Source organism: Hyposmocoma kahamanoa, unplaced genomic scaffold (genome assembly GCF_003589595.1).
Source record: "Hyposmocoma kahamanoa isolate Upper Pololo Valley unplaced genomic scaffold, ASM358959v1 120, whole genome shotgun sequence".
NCBI lineage: Eukaryota > Metazoa > Arthropoda > Insecta > Lepidoptera > Cosmopterigidae > Hyposmocoma > Hyposmocoma kahamanoa.
The window spans coordinates 2,811,436-2,831,623 of record NW_020653415.1 but is presented as its reverse complement, the minus strand read 5'-3'; the positions used below and the strand labels follow the sequence as shown (position 1 = coordinate 2,831,623).

Genomic DNA, 20,188 nt, shown 5'->3' with positions numbered 1-20,188 from the left:
GGTCTCTAAAAAAAACAGATTTTGTCTTTTAATAAATTAAACAAGGGAAGGGTAAATCTACTTCGCCATTCCCATAAGGCTTTTAAAACTTAAAAAAGGTACATTTGTGTTAAGTTTTGTTGAATTATAAATTATTGTTCACTTAGATTGGTTTCAAGTTAAATTAATTTTAGCCCAATTTAATTTAAAACCAAGTTATAAATTATCCAGCTAATAAATTATACTTGAATCTTGTCTTAATTTTAATTCAAAATTACGTTTATGTACTTATTCTGATATGTATGTTATTGTTTGTGATTTGAAGGAAAGCAACCATTAATATTGTGAATTTTCATAATTTTAAATCTCAATTATGAGAATTAAAACTGCGTTTTTAGGTGTGGTACGTGCAACGATTCGACTCATCCGTAGAACAAAGACCTATGTGCAAGATGCTGCTTATTCTCGTTCGTTGTTCTTGAATGTAGATATCCACAGTCAATAATCGACTGTTGTTCGATTTTATGTTTCTGAAACGAAATAATAAATACGTAAAAAAATCTGAAAACACCTTTAGATAGGCCATTTGAATAACGAGATTATGTATTTATCCTGTTTTCACTGTATAATCACATCAGACTCTGTTCTTCCGATGAGTTGAATTATTATTATTATTTGAATTTGTATTCACCTTTAAGGGCACGAAGACCACACTGAATCATAGATTAAATGTTATTTTCTTAGAATAATAACGCATAGAAACTTAGTCCGCACACGCTAAGTGAGGCAAATTGAAGCGCTCCCAATGGGCCTACACGAGTGGGCGAGCCGTCAGTGCTCAAGATCAACTTGCACCGCGAACAGCTCAAGAATTTTAGCTAAAAATGACGAAAATGTCCGGTAAATGAGTGTAAAAATACGTCAGACAAACATAAAATAGGTACTAACATCACATTCCACAAGGAAGTAACGCGCTTCAACTTGTATTTTTACATAAATATTCACTAAAACCGAAAATTAACCTACTACTAAAACTAGCCTACATGAATTTGATTTTTGCCTCACTTGTGACAGTTCGTTTGATATGAAACTATGATTCTATGCGTTATTATTCTAAGGTTATATTATTTTCTGATCTTTGACAAATATGTGTGTCAATAGATGCCATTGTGTGTTCACAAACTAACGCTTCCTAGTGTGGGTAGATGGCGAAAATAGAATTATAACCGGCACTACCCATAAAAGTCTGTGCAATAAACGCCATCTAGTTATTTGTTTGTTATCAATAGAAATTAGAGTGGCTTTAAGAAAATGTAGCTCGTCAATGTAAAACAAATTAATTACAAAAATATCTATTTGCTACTCGTCGCGACGTCTGGTATACCAGTAGGTACTAAATACTCGACTACGTTGTCTTGTATCGCAATTAGCAGTCCTCTGGAGTTATTGGTCTATGGTGAAAGATATTCTGTCGCTAAGCAGTAATGTGAGCTAACTATGCTCTGGTTTTGAAGGGTAAGTGTGCTTGTGAAATTACAGGCACATACAACTTTATGCCTCAGAGAGAGACGAATATATAACCAGAAATAGAGACGAAATGTCATTTAATTTGTTTGAAAACTATTTTGCCAAATCATTACTGTGACAACTGCGCTTCGATTGGCCAGATAGAATTCGAAACACGGGTTGACGGGTGTCGTCAATTGTTTCGAATTCTATATGGTCAATCGGATTTTTTTTCGCCAATTATTTCACTTCGACCCATGAAATGTGATTCCGCTTGTTGTAATTAGATGTTTTGCTGTTTTTCCCACACCATTCGCATCGTTAGAGATATTATCTTTATTACAATTAATACAGAATATTTTGGAATTTACGGAGACGTATACACAGGTCAGTTGTTGGCACTGTACTATTTCAGTTTTCAATGTGTGATTTCAGCGCAAACGAGAATTGATATTTAAAAGTCATATTAGGCTCATTTCACCTGATGAGTTGCCAGGGATGGACTCTATTTCTCGTTTATACTCGATTAAACAGACACAGTAGTAGTGTCACTTTCTTTTTTATTTAAAGCTCTGATTGACACTGCAAAGGTCATGTTTAGGTGAGTAACTTATCACGTATCGTAATATCATTAAGAAAATTGTACTGAGTGATTTTTTTAAATCGAAAAACATTTTTTATCCAAAATTTTAATCCCATCGAGTGTTCAAGTAGCGTCCACAACTCGGTATTTGCCCGTAGAACCACTAATTTTGCCCGACCGTTAACCAACCATGGGCGGCGAACGTACCTGTCTAAATTTATTGGACAATTATTGGCAACTTAACGGAATTTCACAGGGTTTTAATTGAACCATTATTTTATAATGACGCCAAAGCCGAGATTGCTTTTAGAAGGTTTATAACAGCGACATAATTTTCAAGAACTATATGCTATCAATCTAAAATGTCGCCGTTCATCCCTAGATTGTCCGTACCATTATAATATAAAAGTAACGGCACTTACTCGCGTAGTATTTTAGTAGGAAGCGGGCCGACTAGTTTCGACCATAATCGATGGTCTTCTTCCAGTGGTGAGTGGTGAGTAAGTCCCGTTGCTTTTGTATTATAATGTGTGATAACCGCGTTTGTTTTCATAATAAAAAAATGTCCTTACCATCATTATTTAACAAGATGTTTGTGGTTAGAGATCGATAAGAAAAACACCGGTAGTCGTGGATCATAAAAACGTGTATTATCAAACAATGAATGTTGGACTAACTTAGAGACGTAGTAGAGCAAGTAGCAGTAGATCTCCTGATAAAAGAGTGTGTCCAGGGAAGTACTGCCACCTTTCTATTTCTGCCGCCAAGCAGTGAAAGAACAGGCACATGGGACTTGTCAACTTATGTCTCAGGGTGATGGCCGCAGTGGCCTTCAGATCTTTGCGATTTAAAACTCTGAGTGACACTGCAACTGTGGACAGGCGTGCCGCTTATCACAAGGCGCATGACTTGTTCAATAACTTGGTAAGATGCACCCCTGACTAGGGATGTTTTTAGTAGAGCTACTTGTGAAAAGGAAGTTCTGCTACTTTACCTATTTCTTCCGCCAAGCAGTAATGTGAGCATTCCGCGTTCGGGTTATTGTGGAATTACAGGCACATGGGACTTGTCAACTTATATCTCAGCGGGATGGCCGCAGTGGCAGTGCCCTTCAGATCTTTGCGATTGAATGCTCTGAATGGCACTGCAACTGTTATTGACAGGCGAGTCGCTTATCACCAGGTGCTCGATTCGTTCGTCCGTCACTTGCTATAAAAAAAAAACTAGGGATGTACGTGATAACTATCCATGACAATCATTATCATCGTTTAGAATGATTTTAAGATAAGTTACAGCTTTACATGTAGACCACTAAATCGAAAATATCTAGCATTGAAAAATAAAGTTTTTTTTTTCGATCGTTACTCAGAAGACGGGTGATATTCGAGTATACCTTCCCGAAAGATGAAAAAGAAAATTTCCCAGTGTTTCTTGTTATATTTTTCTGTAATAAGACAAAATCAACAAACTAGGTGAGTGATTTTTGAATATCGCTATATAAGCTTTAACAAAATGTCTCCCAATTCTTTTGTATTTTTTTGATACCGAGTGACGTAACGGAAAAATTGTTTGCTTGTTGGGAAGCGACACGCCTGTCCATACCAGTTCTTGTACCATTTAAATCGTAAAGAATCTGAAATGCAGTGCCACTGCGCCCGTCACCCTGAGACATAAGTTGACAAGTTCGATGTGCCTGTAATTTCACGAGCACCCTTACCCTTCAAAACCGGAACGCGTACATAAATACTGCTTGGCGGCAGAAATAGGTAAGGTGGCAATACTTCTCTAATATTTTACTTTATAAGAGAAGTAAAAGAGGGATGTAGAGGGATATATGTAGTTCTTTTTCATATACAAGGCGAAACTGTCGTTTCAGGCGGGCGTTACGTTTTTAATGGCTAAAACCCCTCCTGCCAACATCATATCAATGACAGAGATTAATTGTCAGTGACAGTCTATTCAGTAGTTATTGAGTATTCAACCAATTTTTATTGCGAGACGTGGTGAAGAGAGATGGAGTAAATCGATAACCGAAAGGTGGTTAAGAAATGGTTATAGGTGGGTCCTGTAGCGACATGGGTGGACGACGTTGTCAAAGTGGCGGGAAGTAGATGGGCGAGACTAGGGAGGCCTATAATAGTGGGTGAAGTCGGGATGATGATGATTTTTAATGGTCTACGAACCGGAAATCGTAAAGACATTTGTGATGTTCATGAACTATCCGTAATATCAAAAATGGGGTCTGTGGGGAGGGGGAGATAAAGAGAGACGCCAATAGATCCACAAACTTATTAAAGTCAAAACACGAAACTGCGATCGCATCGCAAAAATCTACGATGCTCTCACAATGCATCGCAAGAATTTGCAAATTGCACCGCAGCGCGCATTCCTGCGATGATAATCTTCTTTGTGTTTTTTTCCTATAAATTCTTATCAATAATACCCGAACCGTGACAGTGAGAAGCCTTGCCGCACGAAATTGCATTACAGCAATTCGCCTCGCAGTTTTCTGCGTTGAGAATTTGCATCGCGCCGATTCGCAATTGTGTGTTTCGACCCTTATTCCGCGAACTAGCGCACACAAATGCACTTCCGGACAGAATTTCCAGTATTAAATGGTCTCAGCTTAAACAATGTTTAATTGATCAAAGTCTATTTATTATGTAATTTTAAAAGTGGTATTGAAATCCTTGTTGAAAATTTGAATTTGTAATACCAGTTGATAAAAAGTTTTTATATTCTAGCCCTTTGAATGTCCGGGACAGTGTAACAAAAAAAAAAATTGAGACTCAATACTATATCTCACAAGCGTGAAATTGTTTAATACCGAGGCGAAAGGTAGCGAAATAATGACCGAAACGTCGCAATAACCTGTAAGCGTTCTATGCCCTATAGCGCTGTCATGTCCGTCATAGAAGGCATATACAAAATGTAAGGGTTTGTTTAGAGTACGAACAATTCAGGCGAATGCGTTTTATATGCGCTATAGTTAAGTGCGCGTCTGTAGGCAAGAAAGCATAGATGGAGTGCGAGAAGCGCGCCAACGACACGGGAACTGTAGGGCTAGCACGATAGGGCGCGACTTACGCGAGAGCGACATAAAGAGTGAGAACTCTATGCTATTATAGCAGTATCACGTGTGTAGCTCGCGAGCCTTTCGCAAATAGGCGCATTCGCCAGATTTAGACGCAAGCTCACTACGAAGTTAACAAATCACTAGCGCGATTCAGAATACAACTAACGCCATCCAGCGGTGCACCATGGAACTAAATGTTAATTGATGCAGGAGAAAGAAAATCTAATTATAATAATAGATACGCATGTCAAATGGGTATATGACTGTTACAGGATTGTCTTGGTTAATGGTTAGGAATACACAAAGAATTAATGACCCCCACATACAGCTGACCCACACACAAATGTAATGTGTTGCTTGGTGATAAGCGACACGCCTGTCCGAAGCAGTTGTGGTGCCACTCGAAGATGGCAGTACTTCCCTGGACAAGCTTTCATTAGGAGCTCTATTGCGACTAAATACCATTTATATTAACGCAAAGAATACTGATGGTTGCTTTCCTGTTCAGTAGCTTTGTTAATATTTAATTTTTTTTTGAAAAATAATTACACATTGTGTTCATAAAAAAAACTTTTAACAAGTATTTAATTACATAAGCCTATCCGAATGACTGTTATTATAAATTGAGAAAAAAACGACTCATTTTTGATCGTTAAAACTTTTATATTTTAAAATTAAAAGTTTGAATAAATCCAATATGAAGGGTATCCTTTGTCAAAAATTAACAAATTTTTCGTCAAATTCCCTAACACTCGCTAGTGTACTTGTAAAAGGCGAGAGCGAGATACGGACGCTTCCGCAGCATTTCATCCTAATTACGTTAGCGTTAAGACCTAGTTGATCTTTAATTAATTAATAACGGAGATTAAATTAGGCAAAGTATATGCACCGAAACTTCTAGAAAGTAGTATATATAGAGTGGTTAATACCCCTGAACTCCCGAAATTACTGTTATGTATTTTCTTCTATGTTATTGAGTTGTAACTAGCGGTTACTTTACTACGGTAGTGTATAATATGGGTGATTTCCGGGTTAGTTTTCTCTAATTTCGAAGACAATTCACGACATTGTCGTGAAACATTGATAGTATTTCATGTTACTTCACTCGAATATTAAATAATACTACATGATAATACTCTAGAATTTGTAAATAAACAAAAATTGCCACCGAAATTAGATAGGGGAAACTAACCTGAAAATTACCCACTTAGAAGAGAAGTTTTGTAATTATTAGGTTATTAGGATTTTGCGATTGCGGATTTAAATCGTGTATCGTCATTTTTTCTAACAAACCAACGTTTACGGCCCTTTCATAGGCCTCAAAGCATCTAGTATATAACCAAAAATAGAGACGAAATAAAAGTCTTCCATCCCTGGTAACTCAACAGGCAAACAGGCATTATATCACTTTTAAATATCAACTCTCCTTTTCGCTGAAATCACAAATTAGAAACCTGAAATAGTACAGCGCCAACAACTGACATGTGTGGACGTCTCCGCATATTCCAAAAATATTCTGTATTTATTGTAATAAAGACAATATCTCTAACAATGGGCTGTTCTATTCGGTGGTGTGCGAATAGACAGCAAAACATCTAATTGCAAAACAAACGGAATCACATTTCATCTGTAATTTAATGTGTAATTTTTGAATTTGAACAATTGACGACACCCGTCAATTGTTTCGAATCCGGGCTGGCCAATCGGAGCGCAGTTGTCACCATAATGATTTAGCAAAAGAGTTTTCAAACAAAGTAAATGACATTTCGTCTCTATTTCTGGTTATATACTCGATGTCTCATGACTACGGCTGACTAGGGTGCAATCGCCTCCTTATACAAGCAAATAAACACCCATTTTTCGTTTAAAACAATTTGGTGTAAATGCATATACAAATATGTTTTCTTAATGGAAAAGTATTGTCCACTGTATGTATATCATTTGAAATTTAGGTAAATATAACCTGTCTATTCCAATCTTTCTTGTCGCGTCGTTGCATGTTTTGAGTTTGTTATTCGTGTGGTTTTCTTGGTATTCGTGGTCTTTGTGGTTTTAATGTTTTTCGTTGTTTACGCGGTTTTCGTGGTTATTCCACGTTCATTATGTGTTTAACATAAATCATATCTTTAGTACACATGTTTATAAAATGTTATACGAATTTGCGTTGCAAATCTTTGCCCCAATAATGCTAATACATAACCAGTCCTGAGGCTGACCCAATTTCGGTCCAAATGAGGTCATTGCTACATTTATTACGAGGGTATTGTCTTTTAACTGACACGAAACGGGTGTCTGTCAGTTTTATAAGCACTTCACTCTTTATTGTAAATAACGTTTAAAGTATAAACACATGCAGTGATTTTCATTTGTATATGAATTAAAAAAAAGTTAATTGATATTCCGGGCCTAACGAAACAAATTAGTTTTTAGAGATTTCTAAAAACATTAAAATAAGGAAATATATTTAAATTCTTTCGTCTGTTTCAATATGGGCGCTTTGGAATCATTGACTTACAAATAAAACCACGAAAAAAATGTCCCAAGTCAACCTATTCGAAATTTAAATTGTTATGTCATCGCAGTATCGCCCTGTCAGTCGAACAAATGAAGACTAAAGCGGAGTTTGGCGCTCTGTATACGATTTTAGCGCCTTACAAGTGCGGACACTTTTTAGCGCGGACCCGACGTCCATATAATTGTAAGTCAATGTTTGGAATACAAAATTTGACATTTCGCTGTTTTACATTCTCAAACTCGTATCTTATAAAGAATTATTATCCAGGAGATGGCAAAACTTTCTATTTATTTTAAATTTCTTATCAAGGGTGTAAATTTGGATGCATTACTTTAAGAATACATAAAAGCTAGCGTGTAAATATGAAGGAAATGTGATGTGAAAATGAAATCAGCCTGTAAACTTTGTATATATACAATTAATTTTTTGCATTTCAGTAACTTTGTGCTTTAAGATACGAATTTGAGAAACTAAGGCCATGATTTACGACGTTTTACATTATAGTGTAACAAAAACTTTTTTTCAGTTATGAAACAGCTTTTGCGTACTGGCTGACAAAAATCCGTTACTGACCCGTTTAGCTGTTTCAGGTTGTCTCGACATTTGAAATAAATATTGTAGATGACATCGCATTACAATAGTGCTGTAACTCAAAATATGTAAAAAGCAAGATTATACCAGTGTTGAACGCTATATTTTAATCTCGCAATATAATCATCTTTAGAATATTGTGATAAACTATTAAAAGATATCTATGATGATTTATGGCTGAGCTGAAGAAATATATTTCTCACAGATGGAGCTACGGTAAAAAGGTCGTTAAAAACCAGAAAAACAAAGATCTGCGATAAGAAAAAAAATTTAAGATCCGCTAGTTCGTTTCGTGGCTTAGTTGGCATAGCGTCTGGCATGGTTTGCTGGAAGACGTTGGTTCGAATCCAGCCGGTTCGAAGGATTTTTTTCTAAGTGTTTGATCTTTGTATTAATAATTATAACAAACTAGTGGAGTAATTTCGCAAAAATAATTGAATATCATATACGAACGACGATTATGAACATTCAATAAACTTAAAAATTACAATTAAAAGATCTATGATTATATATATAAGAATTAAAATCTACTTAACTCAAAATGAGACAAACTTTTTGTGAGTTAGTTCTGGACAAAATAATCTTTACTCAAAAATATATATAATTATTGTTGACAAGTAGGAAATTATGAATATTAATACAAAGATCGAACAATTACATAAACCACGGAACGAACCAGCGGACCCCACGAATTTTTCTATGTGCTTGTTGTCGGATCTTTGTATCTGGTTTTTAAAAATAATTGAATACCATCTTGGTGAAAAATCCTGACATTCAATAAAACACTGAAGTAGGAAATTGTTTAAATTTTAACGTATACATAAATATGAATAATCTTTTACGGGAAGTAAGTATTCTTATATTGTATCATTTTTCATCGATTCTTTAAAAATACACTTTTTGAGTTAATACACTACTGTATTAAAAGTGCGATATCTATAAATGTTTATGTATTTACAAAGAGCAACTCTTAGAATATCTCACTCGTTCTTCTCAGGGCAAACCGCCTTACAAGTGAGTAGTAGAGTTTAATCAATATAATTTCAGATTTTTAAAGAAATAACGTTATATTCTAGTAATAAAATATAAACGTTACCCGTTTAACCCGATAATAAAATTTAACTATATACTTACTCGGCGTTGGTCTCGGGCGTGGGGAGATCACCGATGGTGGTCAGGGTGAGGGTGGACCAATAGAGCGAGCCGAGATATTTTCTCGTCAGGGTCGCGTAGTCCCCAGGTCTGTGAGGGTACACCCAGTCTCCCTGAAAGAAATATAACACATATAAGTAATCGAAGCCACAGTCAAAGTCAAAAATATATATACGAAAATAAATTAACACTTCAAAACGTCTCACGTCACATGTCGGGTCAAGCTTTTTTCTATATCTATGGGTTAAGCTACTGCTCGTTCACTACGCTGACTTCTCTGAGAAGAACGAGCAAGAAACTCTAGGAATTGCTCTTTTCAAATGAATTTAAATGCTATGGAATACACTTTGAATCAAATTTTTGTAGATTCTAGAGCTATGTCGTCTTTCCATACAGATTTATCTAACACGTAGTCTGCAATAGTTTGGACCATAGAGTACCATGAGTTTGGATTTAGCTCTAAGATTAGTATTATGGATATGTTCTTTCTTATAGAAATTATCTATATTTTTACGGACATATAAAATATTTGAGTAAATCTACTGTGATGCCACCGTCATGATACCAGTCTCCTTAAAGTTTTCTCTTAGAGAAACCCGAGGACTTAAACGGTACACAGAACGAATCGGTCGTTTTTGCAATATAAATATGGTTTGAATGTCTACCGCTTTGCCCCACATGAGAATCCTGTAGGACATTATACTATGGAAGTAACTAAAGTAAACTAGTCTAACAGTACTAATATCGGTAAGCTTACGTATTCTGCGGACTACGTATGCAGCGGAGCTTAATCTGCTGGCCAGGGAAGATATATGTGGGAACCATTGAAGTTTGCTATCTAACGTCACTCCCAAGAAGACTGCTTTATTAACAAGGTCTAACTTTTCTTCGTTTATTTCTATACTTGGACTAGTCAATTTTACGCTAGGAAATTAAAATTTAACACATTTTGTCTTCTTGGCATTACGCAATAAATTGTTAGCATTAAACCAATATACTACCTTAAAGAGGGTATCATTAATATGGTCATAGTTAACGTTATGTCTGTCTGTTTTGAAAATCAAGGATGTGTCGTCAGTAAACACTACTAATTCGCCGTGGTCCTTGACAAAGAATGGCAGATCATTAATATAAATAAGAAATAAGAAAGGTCCAAGTATTGAGCCTTGCGGAACACCCATTTTTACCCGAGAACCCAAAGAAATCACTCCATTTATGTCTACTTTCTGAATTCTATCGTTGAGATATGACGAGACAAGTTCCAACGCCTGGCCATTTACACCGTAATATTCCAACTTCCTAATACAATTTAATACTGTACAGAGTTTTTAGGTCTTCGTTATTGTTACACATAGGAAATGAAACTATATCTCTCGGATCTAAATAGCGTATATTTTTTTATTCAAACAAACCAACGTTTTGGTCCCTTTACAGGTCCCATCGATTTTCTCCGCGATTTTCGACTCCATTAACACTACGTCAACTTAATGTTTTGGTCCTTTTCTGTTTTAGTGTAAACAGCCTTTTCTATTTACTAATATTTTGCTACCCGAATTTTGTGAAAAAAAAACAAACAAAAAAAAAACAAAATAAAAACGGAGATAATAAAAAAAAAAATTGGCACCGTGTTGGCAGGAGGTCACGGCTGATTGAGATGGATCTACTTCATGCAGTCGATCTCGGCTGCATGAAGTCGGTTTCGACTGCATGAATTTAATGCGTGAAGTCGTTTTCCAAGATCTCGACCGCGTGAAGTTGATGCGTGTAGTCGTTATCCGAGACCTCGACTGCATGAATTTGATAACGATTTCACGCATTAACTGCATGCAGTCGAAACCGAATTCAAGCAGCTGAGATCCATTACATGCAGTTAACGCGTGAAGTCGTTATCAAGTTCATGCAGTCGTGGTCTCGGCATGCAGTCAATTTGTTAGCAGCCTAAACGCGGCCGCCAGTCGGTGTTGCCGCCAGTCGCGGCGACAGTCGGCGAATCGTAGTCCGGTCCAAAATTGTGATGTGGTTATATAAAATCTTTCACGTTCTGAATACAGTGCAATAGGACAAAAGTGGAAGTATTCAGAGCTACTGTTCCAGAAACGAAGCTATATATACACACACACAATCTCACGCCTTTGCATTGCCATTAGGGTAGGTAGATTATCGATTGTAACCTATCTCGCCTCACTTACATTTATCAGACGTTTCAAACACGCCCTCTTATTTTTTTCACTACGCACTCCAGCCTTTTTAAGAACAATGCCAATGCTGTTGAGAATTGAGCAATGCAAATTTTTAGTTTTTTGTTATTACTAAGTAAGGGGCCGAATAAGTCGTGCGCCTTTTTTTTAGTTGCAGTGCCACTCAGAGCGTTAAATCACAAAGATCTGAGGGGCACTGCCACTGCGCCCGACAACCTGAGACATGAGTTGACAAGTTCCATACGCCCGTAATTCCACCAGCATCCGTACACTTCAAAACCGGAACGCAGTTAATGCTCACACTACTGGTTGGCGGAATAAATTGGTAATGTGGCAGTACTTCCCTGGAACTCTTTCTCAAGAAACTCTACTGCCAACTTGCCAAATTAGTTTTAAAAATAAAAGGGAAATAATAATTTTATACATTTGAGTACGGATTGTTTTGTACAGAACTAGCTCCCAATAAGTTTGTCTCATTTTGATTTAAACTTGGGTCTTTTTAAGGCGAGAGTGAATAAGCATTATTTAAGTGAGCATGCTCCATTATCGACCTTATCGTCACTTTCTATCAGGTGAAATGGAGGTCAAATGCGCATTTATTTTTTTAATAAATAAAATGTTGAATTTATAATACCCTACTTATACTACCCTACCTACACTGTAGCTAAATACTGTAGTGAAATGATCAACTGTAAATCCCTGAACCAATATCAAACGGCCAATATGCGATCTATGCAGTGATTCATTTTCTATTCCATTTATGGCAGTCTTTTATTTTCGCTTTTTATTGTATCTATTTCCACTACACGTATCATTTCCTCACATTGACCTTTTAAAGAGAGAGTGAATGAAATAATAGAATAGAATTAATTTATTACAATGCCAGAACACAAAAACAAATTTACAGAAAGAAATAAAAAAGACAAAGCAAAAGTAAAACAAAAAATAACATAACAAAAAAACAATGATGCAAACATAATCCAATTTTAAACAGTCAACTCAATTTGAATAAATGTCATGTGTGCGGCTGTGGCTTATGTAAAAGAATCCACTCAGCTAATGTCACATGTGAGTAAAGACTATGACGCTGGACCCTAAAACCGAGTGAGTACCGGATAAAGCAACGATACATTACGTATGGTGAAATTACATACACATGGGAGTTGTCAACTTATGTCAAAGGGTGGCGGGTGGAGTGTCAGTGCCCTTTACATCTTTGCGATTTAAAGCTCTGAGTGGCACTGCAACTGTTATGAACAAAAGTTTATGCTTATTTTTAAAATAAATTTCTTCCTGCATATCTAAATACAACAAATGTGCACAACAAAACAAAAAAATGTAATACAAAAACAATATAAATAATAATAATATTATAATTATATAATGTTTATAACTAAATATTATAATATAATACCTAAGATATGGATGGAATGGTAGATAAATAATGCTCTCTAACTCTCGTTTTAAAAAATAGCTAATGATTTACATTCGTGAACAATAATAGGAAGAGCGTTTCAAAACCTGGCGGCATGAACAGTGAAGGAGTGAGAATAGAAACCGGAATTCAAGCATGGAAAAGATAACTGGGACTTAACAAGAGAGCGACAGGGCTTATCCTTCTTGATAGTCTTGAAATCTAATAGCCAGTTTACTTTGCTTGCGCCGAGAGCAACACAGGCTCTTTGGGGGCGCGTCGCGAGCGGTGCTCGGCGCCCCCTAATTCCCTGCGTCCGATTTAAATTAGAAGACGCAAAAGCGGAACAATCAAGGCATACCTATAATTTTCAATAAAGACACTGCATAGCTATATATTAATAACATTTACCTCGATATTTTAGTAGCAGTAGGGCATTTTGAGATATAGTTCGGTCCAGGGAAGTACTGCCACCTTACCTATTTCTGCCGCCAAGCTGTAAAGTGAGCATTATTGCATTCCGATTTGGAAGGGTAAGGGTTCTGGTGAAATTACAGGCACATAGGATTGTCAACTTATGTCTGAGGGCGATGGGTGCAGTGGCAGTGCCCCTAAGATCCTTGCGATTTAAAGATTTGAGTGGCACTGCAACTGTTATGAATAGGCGTGTCGCTTACCACCAGGTGTACGACTTGTTCGTCCGGTCACTTGGTATTATAAAAAAATACTTTAGAAGGAAAAATACAGGAAAACAATGACATTGTTTGAATGAAGCAATAGGGTAAACAAAAGACGATAGTTAGTAGTTACGGAAGTGTTCTTTGAAATGTCATTTGAAGGATCGAGAAAAGCGGATCGCTGAATAGTTTCGGGGAGGAATATTGGCATAGACATTAACCCATATACGTCCACCAAGCCGGCTCAATATCTGTTGTGGAGTTCACACGTTTTTGCACAGTTTACCATGATGTTTTAAACCAGTGTAATGACATAGTATTATATTCCTTCAACGTACTTAACAAGATGAAAGATTTTTTATTTGTGTTCGATCTTTGTAGTATGCGACACACCTGTCCATAGCAGTTGTAAAAATCTGCGAGACATAAGTTGAAAAGTCAATGTGCCTTCCATCAGCATCCTTACCTTTCAAAACCGGAATGCATTATTGCTAACATTACTGCTTGGCAGCAGAAATAAATGGTTGTACTTCTCTGAACAAACTCTTTCACAAGAAACATATGAGAATCACGTTGGTAAAACAATAAAAAAAATCTTGATTGATGAATTTTTTAACGCACGCACATATGGCTCCGCACTGGGAAAACCTGTATCGCGGGTGCCATGGACACAACATAAACAATTGTAAACTGCCTCCGTGGTCGGACGGTCTTGTCAGTCTCATTATGCATGTCCGTTTTTGTTCTTCGTACTTTTAACACATCCCCAATCTGATCGAGATATGTAAGCCAAGGTTTACCTCTTCCCACGCCTCCATCCACATTCGCTCTATAAATTTCTGCCGACAATTTACCAACATTCATACTTTCTACATGACTTGTACGAGAATAATGTAATGAGTATCTTAATTTTTTGAAATTATATTTACAACATGTAGGTCCAACTAAAGTAATGTGACACCACCTACCACCCTTTACCATCCTTCGGTAGGGTTGGTGGTCCAAGGGAGGCTGCGGCCTCTGTCGACATCCGGCACCGGTGGACAGGGAGTAGGAGGCACGACTTTGGTCGCCACCTTCCCCCATAGAGAGTCATGGCGATGAACTTGGGTATCCCCATCACGTTCGTTGTCTGCGTGTGGCTCGAGATGGTGTCGCGTTCACCCGCGCGCGCCTCACAGTAGGCTAAGAAGGTAGAAATAGCTCCTCTCCTTCCTACTTAGCGTGGTGAACCCGGAAACAGATAGGCCCCTCTGGGTCTTAGAAGAATGCTTCGGTGCCCTCAAGACCCAGCACTTGGTACTGAGACGGGTGTCGCGGGTTTTTTAGTGAGTAGGAGTCTCGCATAACCTTCCGTCTGTATCCCAAGGTAGAAGGCATCCATAATGGATTTCCCGCGTTAAAAAAAACGTTGATGGTTCAATTAATAATTGGGTTAGTCTACAAGATACAAGGATAAGGGTAGGGTTGAATCTCGCATATTATTCTTACCATCATAGTACAAGTTTTGTTTTATTACTTTGCGAGTTGTAATTTACAAAAAACAATTTTGGTTTTGGGTGCTTTCTTTAGTTACCGCACAGAGGTACTACAGTGTAGAGTGATCTATTTAAATAATTTGTTTTTGTACGACAATAAAATCTGCTGAATTAATAAAAGTCATGGAACAAAAGTTGTTCTTTATGACGTTAGTAACATGGTCCTGTGAGGTTGTAGTATTTTACAGATAAACCTGCATAGTAAAGCTACAACTTATTAAACTACGCTGCTGGACATTGGCAGATTTATGTCTTTGGGCAGAAGGAGGGTTCGTGTTGCCCGTTTTTTGTCTGATAAGAGACTGGCGGTAAATTGTAATACCAGCATTCAGCAACGACTTTGTTCGCTTGGATATAATAAAACTAATAATATTCATTAATTTCAGATACAGAGATCCATAATACAACGTAACTTAGAATAGGAATAAGAATAAGAAAATTTTATTGTGTTCGCAATACACATGACACGATTGATATTAAAAACTACAATATTATTAATATTAATATTACTCTCTATAATGTGTTCAAAAACCGCAAATTACTCAGCATAAAGGTAAACTGTTTTGTTAGAACAAATTTCTTATCTGTGAAAAGGTTATTATTGCTATTGTATATTATCATCGAATTCGATGTTATTATTACATTAAAATTTCGAACATCTCTGAAAAACAAAACAATTTGATTCTACCTCAATTCTAATATCAGTCGAGATGAAGTTTTATTCGAAATGAAATGTCAATAGCAAACAATTTTCACAATTTCACATGTTACTTGATATCGAACGATATGATAGTTGGGGCCGATTCTAGTTTGTCTATGAATTAAAAATAAAAACTATGGTTGTGTGATATGCCTGAGAAATGTTTTTATTTGCCGCCATTTCGCCAGTCGTAACATGCGGTTCCTGAACACATCACAGAGAGCTTATAATAAGTGTGTAGATAAAGCAGTGTATGTAACTGTACATAATTAGACATTAAAACACTCCTGAGATGTTTTTATGAAACCCACACTCATATTTTAATGCCTTTCATTATGTAACAGTTCCATAAACTATTATGAAACTTAAAACTATAACAAACACTTAAAACTATAAAAACTTAATCCAATGTTAGTAAAAATTGAGTGTGTTTTAAATTTAAGAGTCGATGCTATATGAGTTTCAATCAAATTTTTCCCGTACTAATACGATTCATTTTACTTCTATCGAGCGCCAGGACACTGGCTTTATTTTATGCTTTTACAAACGAAATCAAAGCCATGAAAAACTTATATCGTATACTATACTTGTTCTATTTAGTTCAGTTGAGAAAACAATAATCATTGGTATATGTAAACCACCTATTGAATACAGCGGTTCTTTTGTACAATTTCGAGGTAGTATTTTTTTTTCTATCATGAAAATTTTTATGTATTGTAGTCTAGGCTCTACTCTATGAGTAGAATCACTGGCTGAATGAATAGTTTTGAAATTAGAATGTTTTGAAAATGAAGTAAGAGAAAAGAATGGAGCATCTTGAGATTACGAAATGTAACCCAACGCTGAAATTATGTGAAAAAGTACAATAAACCAAGTGTTGAAGATTATTCCAGTTTATATTCATAAAAGTACCTCTCGCTACGCCCTTATTACAAATGGTGGAGGCGCCGGGTATCGATCCCGGTACCGGATTTCACTTGTTTTCACTCACCATATAGTACTGCTTGGCGGCAGAAATAGGTAAGGTGGCAGCACTTCCCTAGACGAACTCTTTCACGTGGAGCTCTGCAGCTACTAAATTCTATGGCATTCAAGATAGGATTGTCCAAAGAGAAAAGTGTAAAGATCTGCTGACTCTTGATTTGATAATTAAACAACTAATCGATAATACAACCGTGCAATACAGATTTAGCGAGGTCAAAACAATACTTAGCTTTATTGGAGGTCAGGTTTACTGAATCCATTCTGAAGCGTTCCTTTGTCCAATAAATCTGATTCGATCTTCTTCACACGAAGCTAAATGGATTTGGGGCTAACCGTAGAGCATTAGCTACCTTTTCAATACAAAAATAGAACTCTTCCTCAGAATCGTGTGTAGAATAACGAAATCAATGGACTAAAAAGAGCTTAGGATTGTATTTGGTCCTAATTTTGTTGAGTAGGTAATTAATTTATACATGTAAAGTGAGCCTTGGTAATTCAATTTGTGATAAACACATTTAATAAAAATGTTATTTACTTTTTAGTACAGAAACTGTTTATTATTTTTTTTATTAAAAAATAAGTGTGCATTTGACCTCCATCTCATCTGAGGACAGTGACGATGAGTCGACGATGGAGCATGCACTCTTAAACAATGCCTATTCACTCTCGCCTTGAAAAGGGCCAAGTTCTGCAAATAAAAATACAGTTTCCACAATATAAATTAGTTGGTTGTAAAGAAGTAATTGGTTGGAGTTGAAGATTTTTCGAAACCTTTATTATTTTCCATGACTCTGTCTGTCTATTACTCGTGACCGTGAGACCTAATTCGTGTTTGTTTTAATGTCAACATTTATTTTAGTTTTTATTATTTTTCTCTATTTTCATATATGTAAAATTGTTAATCCTACGAACCTATGCATACGGCATTTATGACCCGCGTAGGTATAGACGTCGTAAACGTGCGTCATCTGGGGGCCTACCACAAGCTCTTAAAACAATATTACTTTAACCTTACATTGACTTTTCGTACTAGGACGCGCTTAAAGTAAGCTAGCTTATTATAATGTAAAAACTATGATGTTTTATTGGCAGCCTTGTGACTATTCATTCACTTAGTTCGTACTATGACGCGACTTTAACATTAAAGTAATATTGTTCTTGTGTCAAATTTAGCAATCTTAAAAAGTTACTCGGACGCAGTGGAAACAATCATTATTTTCGAATTGATTGCCTAAATATTGATTTGAAATGATTAATAATTAAGTTGTAACTTATTTATTTACATAAACCTCTTCAATATTTTGTTTACTTTCTTATTTAATAGTACATAGGAAATCATTTCTCGTGAAATAAAAATACGCGATGTATATTTCGTGAAATTATGACAGCGACATCTATATGCTCCTTGGTGACATTAACAGTTGACACTAGACTATAATTCCGAATTCACAAAGTGACTATCAAGACTCAGTTTGTCTTATTTATTTTTCTTCGTGAAAATGCGAAAAATAATTGAAAACAACATAATTTTCATATATTTTATTATTACCTACTTTTTTTAACAGTTAAAATTCTCTGAATCTAAATAATATTAAGTACTTAAAGATTATAGTACAATAAGACGATTCGGAACATCAAAAAAGAAAGAGATGGCATTATTTCTTTATATAGCGTTATTTCTTTCCTGTTTTTAGTAAGGAATAAACAATATTGAGAAATCATAATAATAATATACTAATAATAATAAAATCTCTTTATTTTATTATTATTAGTATATTATTATCATTCGTTCTTTCAATCACTTTAGCAATAATACATTACTTGGTTGACAGGTTTGTCATGGTACGAATATGAGTAATATTATAATAAGCTTACTTTAAGCTTACATTGAAATAAGATTGTTTTTGGAAAGGTTAAGGTAGGCCCCCAGCGCGTATACGCGCCACTGACGCGCTTTAGTCGCACGTATGTATCGCACATTTTGATGAAAGACAGTTTTAATTTTAGTTTTGATTGTTAATTTCAGTTAGTTTTTTTTTAAATGAAGCAACTACATGAAATTCTAAGTCTAAACTCCAGTGAGTATGGAAGCTTCTTGCTTGCATCGCGATGTTGATGAGGCGACGCAGATGACGCGTAAAACGTGCGTTGTCGGCGCGTACAAAGTACGCTGTGTGTATGGGCTCTAAGTTAAGGTTAACAAATAATTAAATTAAAATTGTCGATAGAATCAATTTATCCAACTTTTCTAACCCTCTTATCCAACTCTTAAATTTCAATCCTAAGGTTGCCTGGAAGGAATTGCTGTTTACTGTTCTGTGCTGTCATTGTAATTTTTTATGTGCAATAAACAATATTTTATTAATTCAATTTGTGAAAAATGATCTTTTCTAAATTGGTTCAGGTCTAGGTGTTCTGGGTGACGTCCGGAAGCGAATAACGTGGCTTTGATGCTCGTAAGACAGGAAATTATCTAGATTGACACGGGTAATTCGTCAATAATAAGGTCACATCTGCAAAATGACATCTTTTCAGGAGAGAAGTCTAAATATTTTACAAACAAAATTAGTCGTTATTTTTTTATGCTTAAGACCTTATTACTTAATTTTAAGTCAATAATATTTTTTTTATAACGCACACACTCAACATAGCCGTGTACTAGGGAAGCCTTGGGTCGCGGATGCCATGGACACACACGTAGACAACCACAAATTACACCCAAATAATTGTAGGACATACAAATATTTCTCCCGGCCCGGGAATCGAACCTGGGACCTCTGCGTGGTAGTCCGGCATGGTAAACGTTCGGCCACCGAGGCACTGAAATACACACGTCAAGCGTCATCTGCGCGTATACGCGCTGTAGTGAATCGATTCAAAGGCGCAAACATCGCGTTGCAAGCAAGAAACTTATATACTCCATTGACTTAGAATTACATTTACTTGCTTCATTTAAAAAAACTAACTGAACTTATCAAACAAAACTAAAATTAATACTATCTCAAATAAAAATGCGCTAATACATAAGGTATAGCGCGTCTCCTTTTTAACCAACTTCGAAAAACAGGAGGTTCTCAATTCGACTGTGTTTTGTTTTGTATGTATGTCACGCGATAGTTATTTATTTGTGAACCGATTTTGATGATCCTTTTTTGTTGGAAAAAGTTTACCACAGAAGTGGTTCCATTTAAATTTGAAGAAAATATTCCACCTCTAAGAGTGCCATAATAGGCAATGAATGTTTTTCGAGGTCGGTTAATTTAGTGTTCTGTACT

At 36.0% G+C, this 20,188-nt stretch overlaps 1 protein-coding gene across 1 annotated transcript in view; it reads right to left on the bottom strand.

The window, feature by feature from the left end:
* Positions 1-20,188, bottom strand: part of LOC113240087 — a 90,823-nt gene that overhangs the window by 39,700 nt on the left and 30,935 nt on the right. Inside the window, exon 6 of the mRNA XM_026477297.1 lies at positions 9,385-9,515. Coding sequence (XP_026333082.1) covers positions 9,385-9,515 — 131 coding nt within the window. The remainder of the gene's footprint in view (positions 1-9,384; positions 9,516-20,188) is intronic.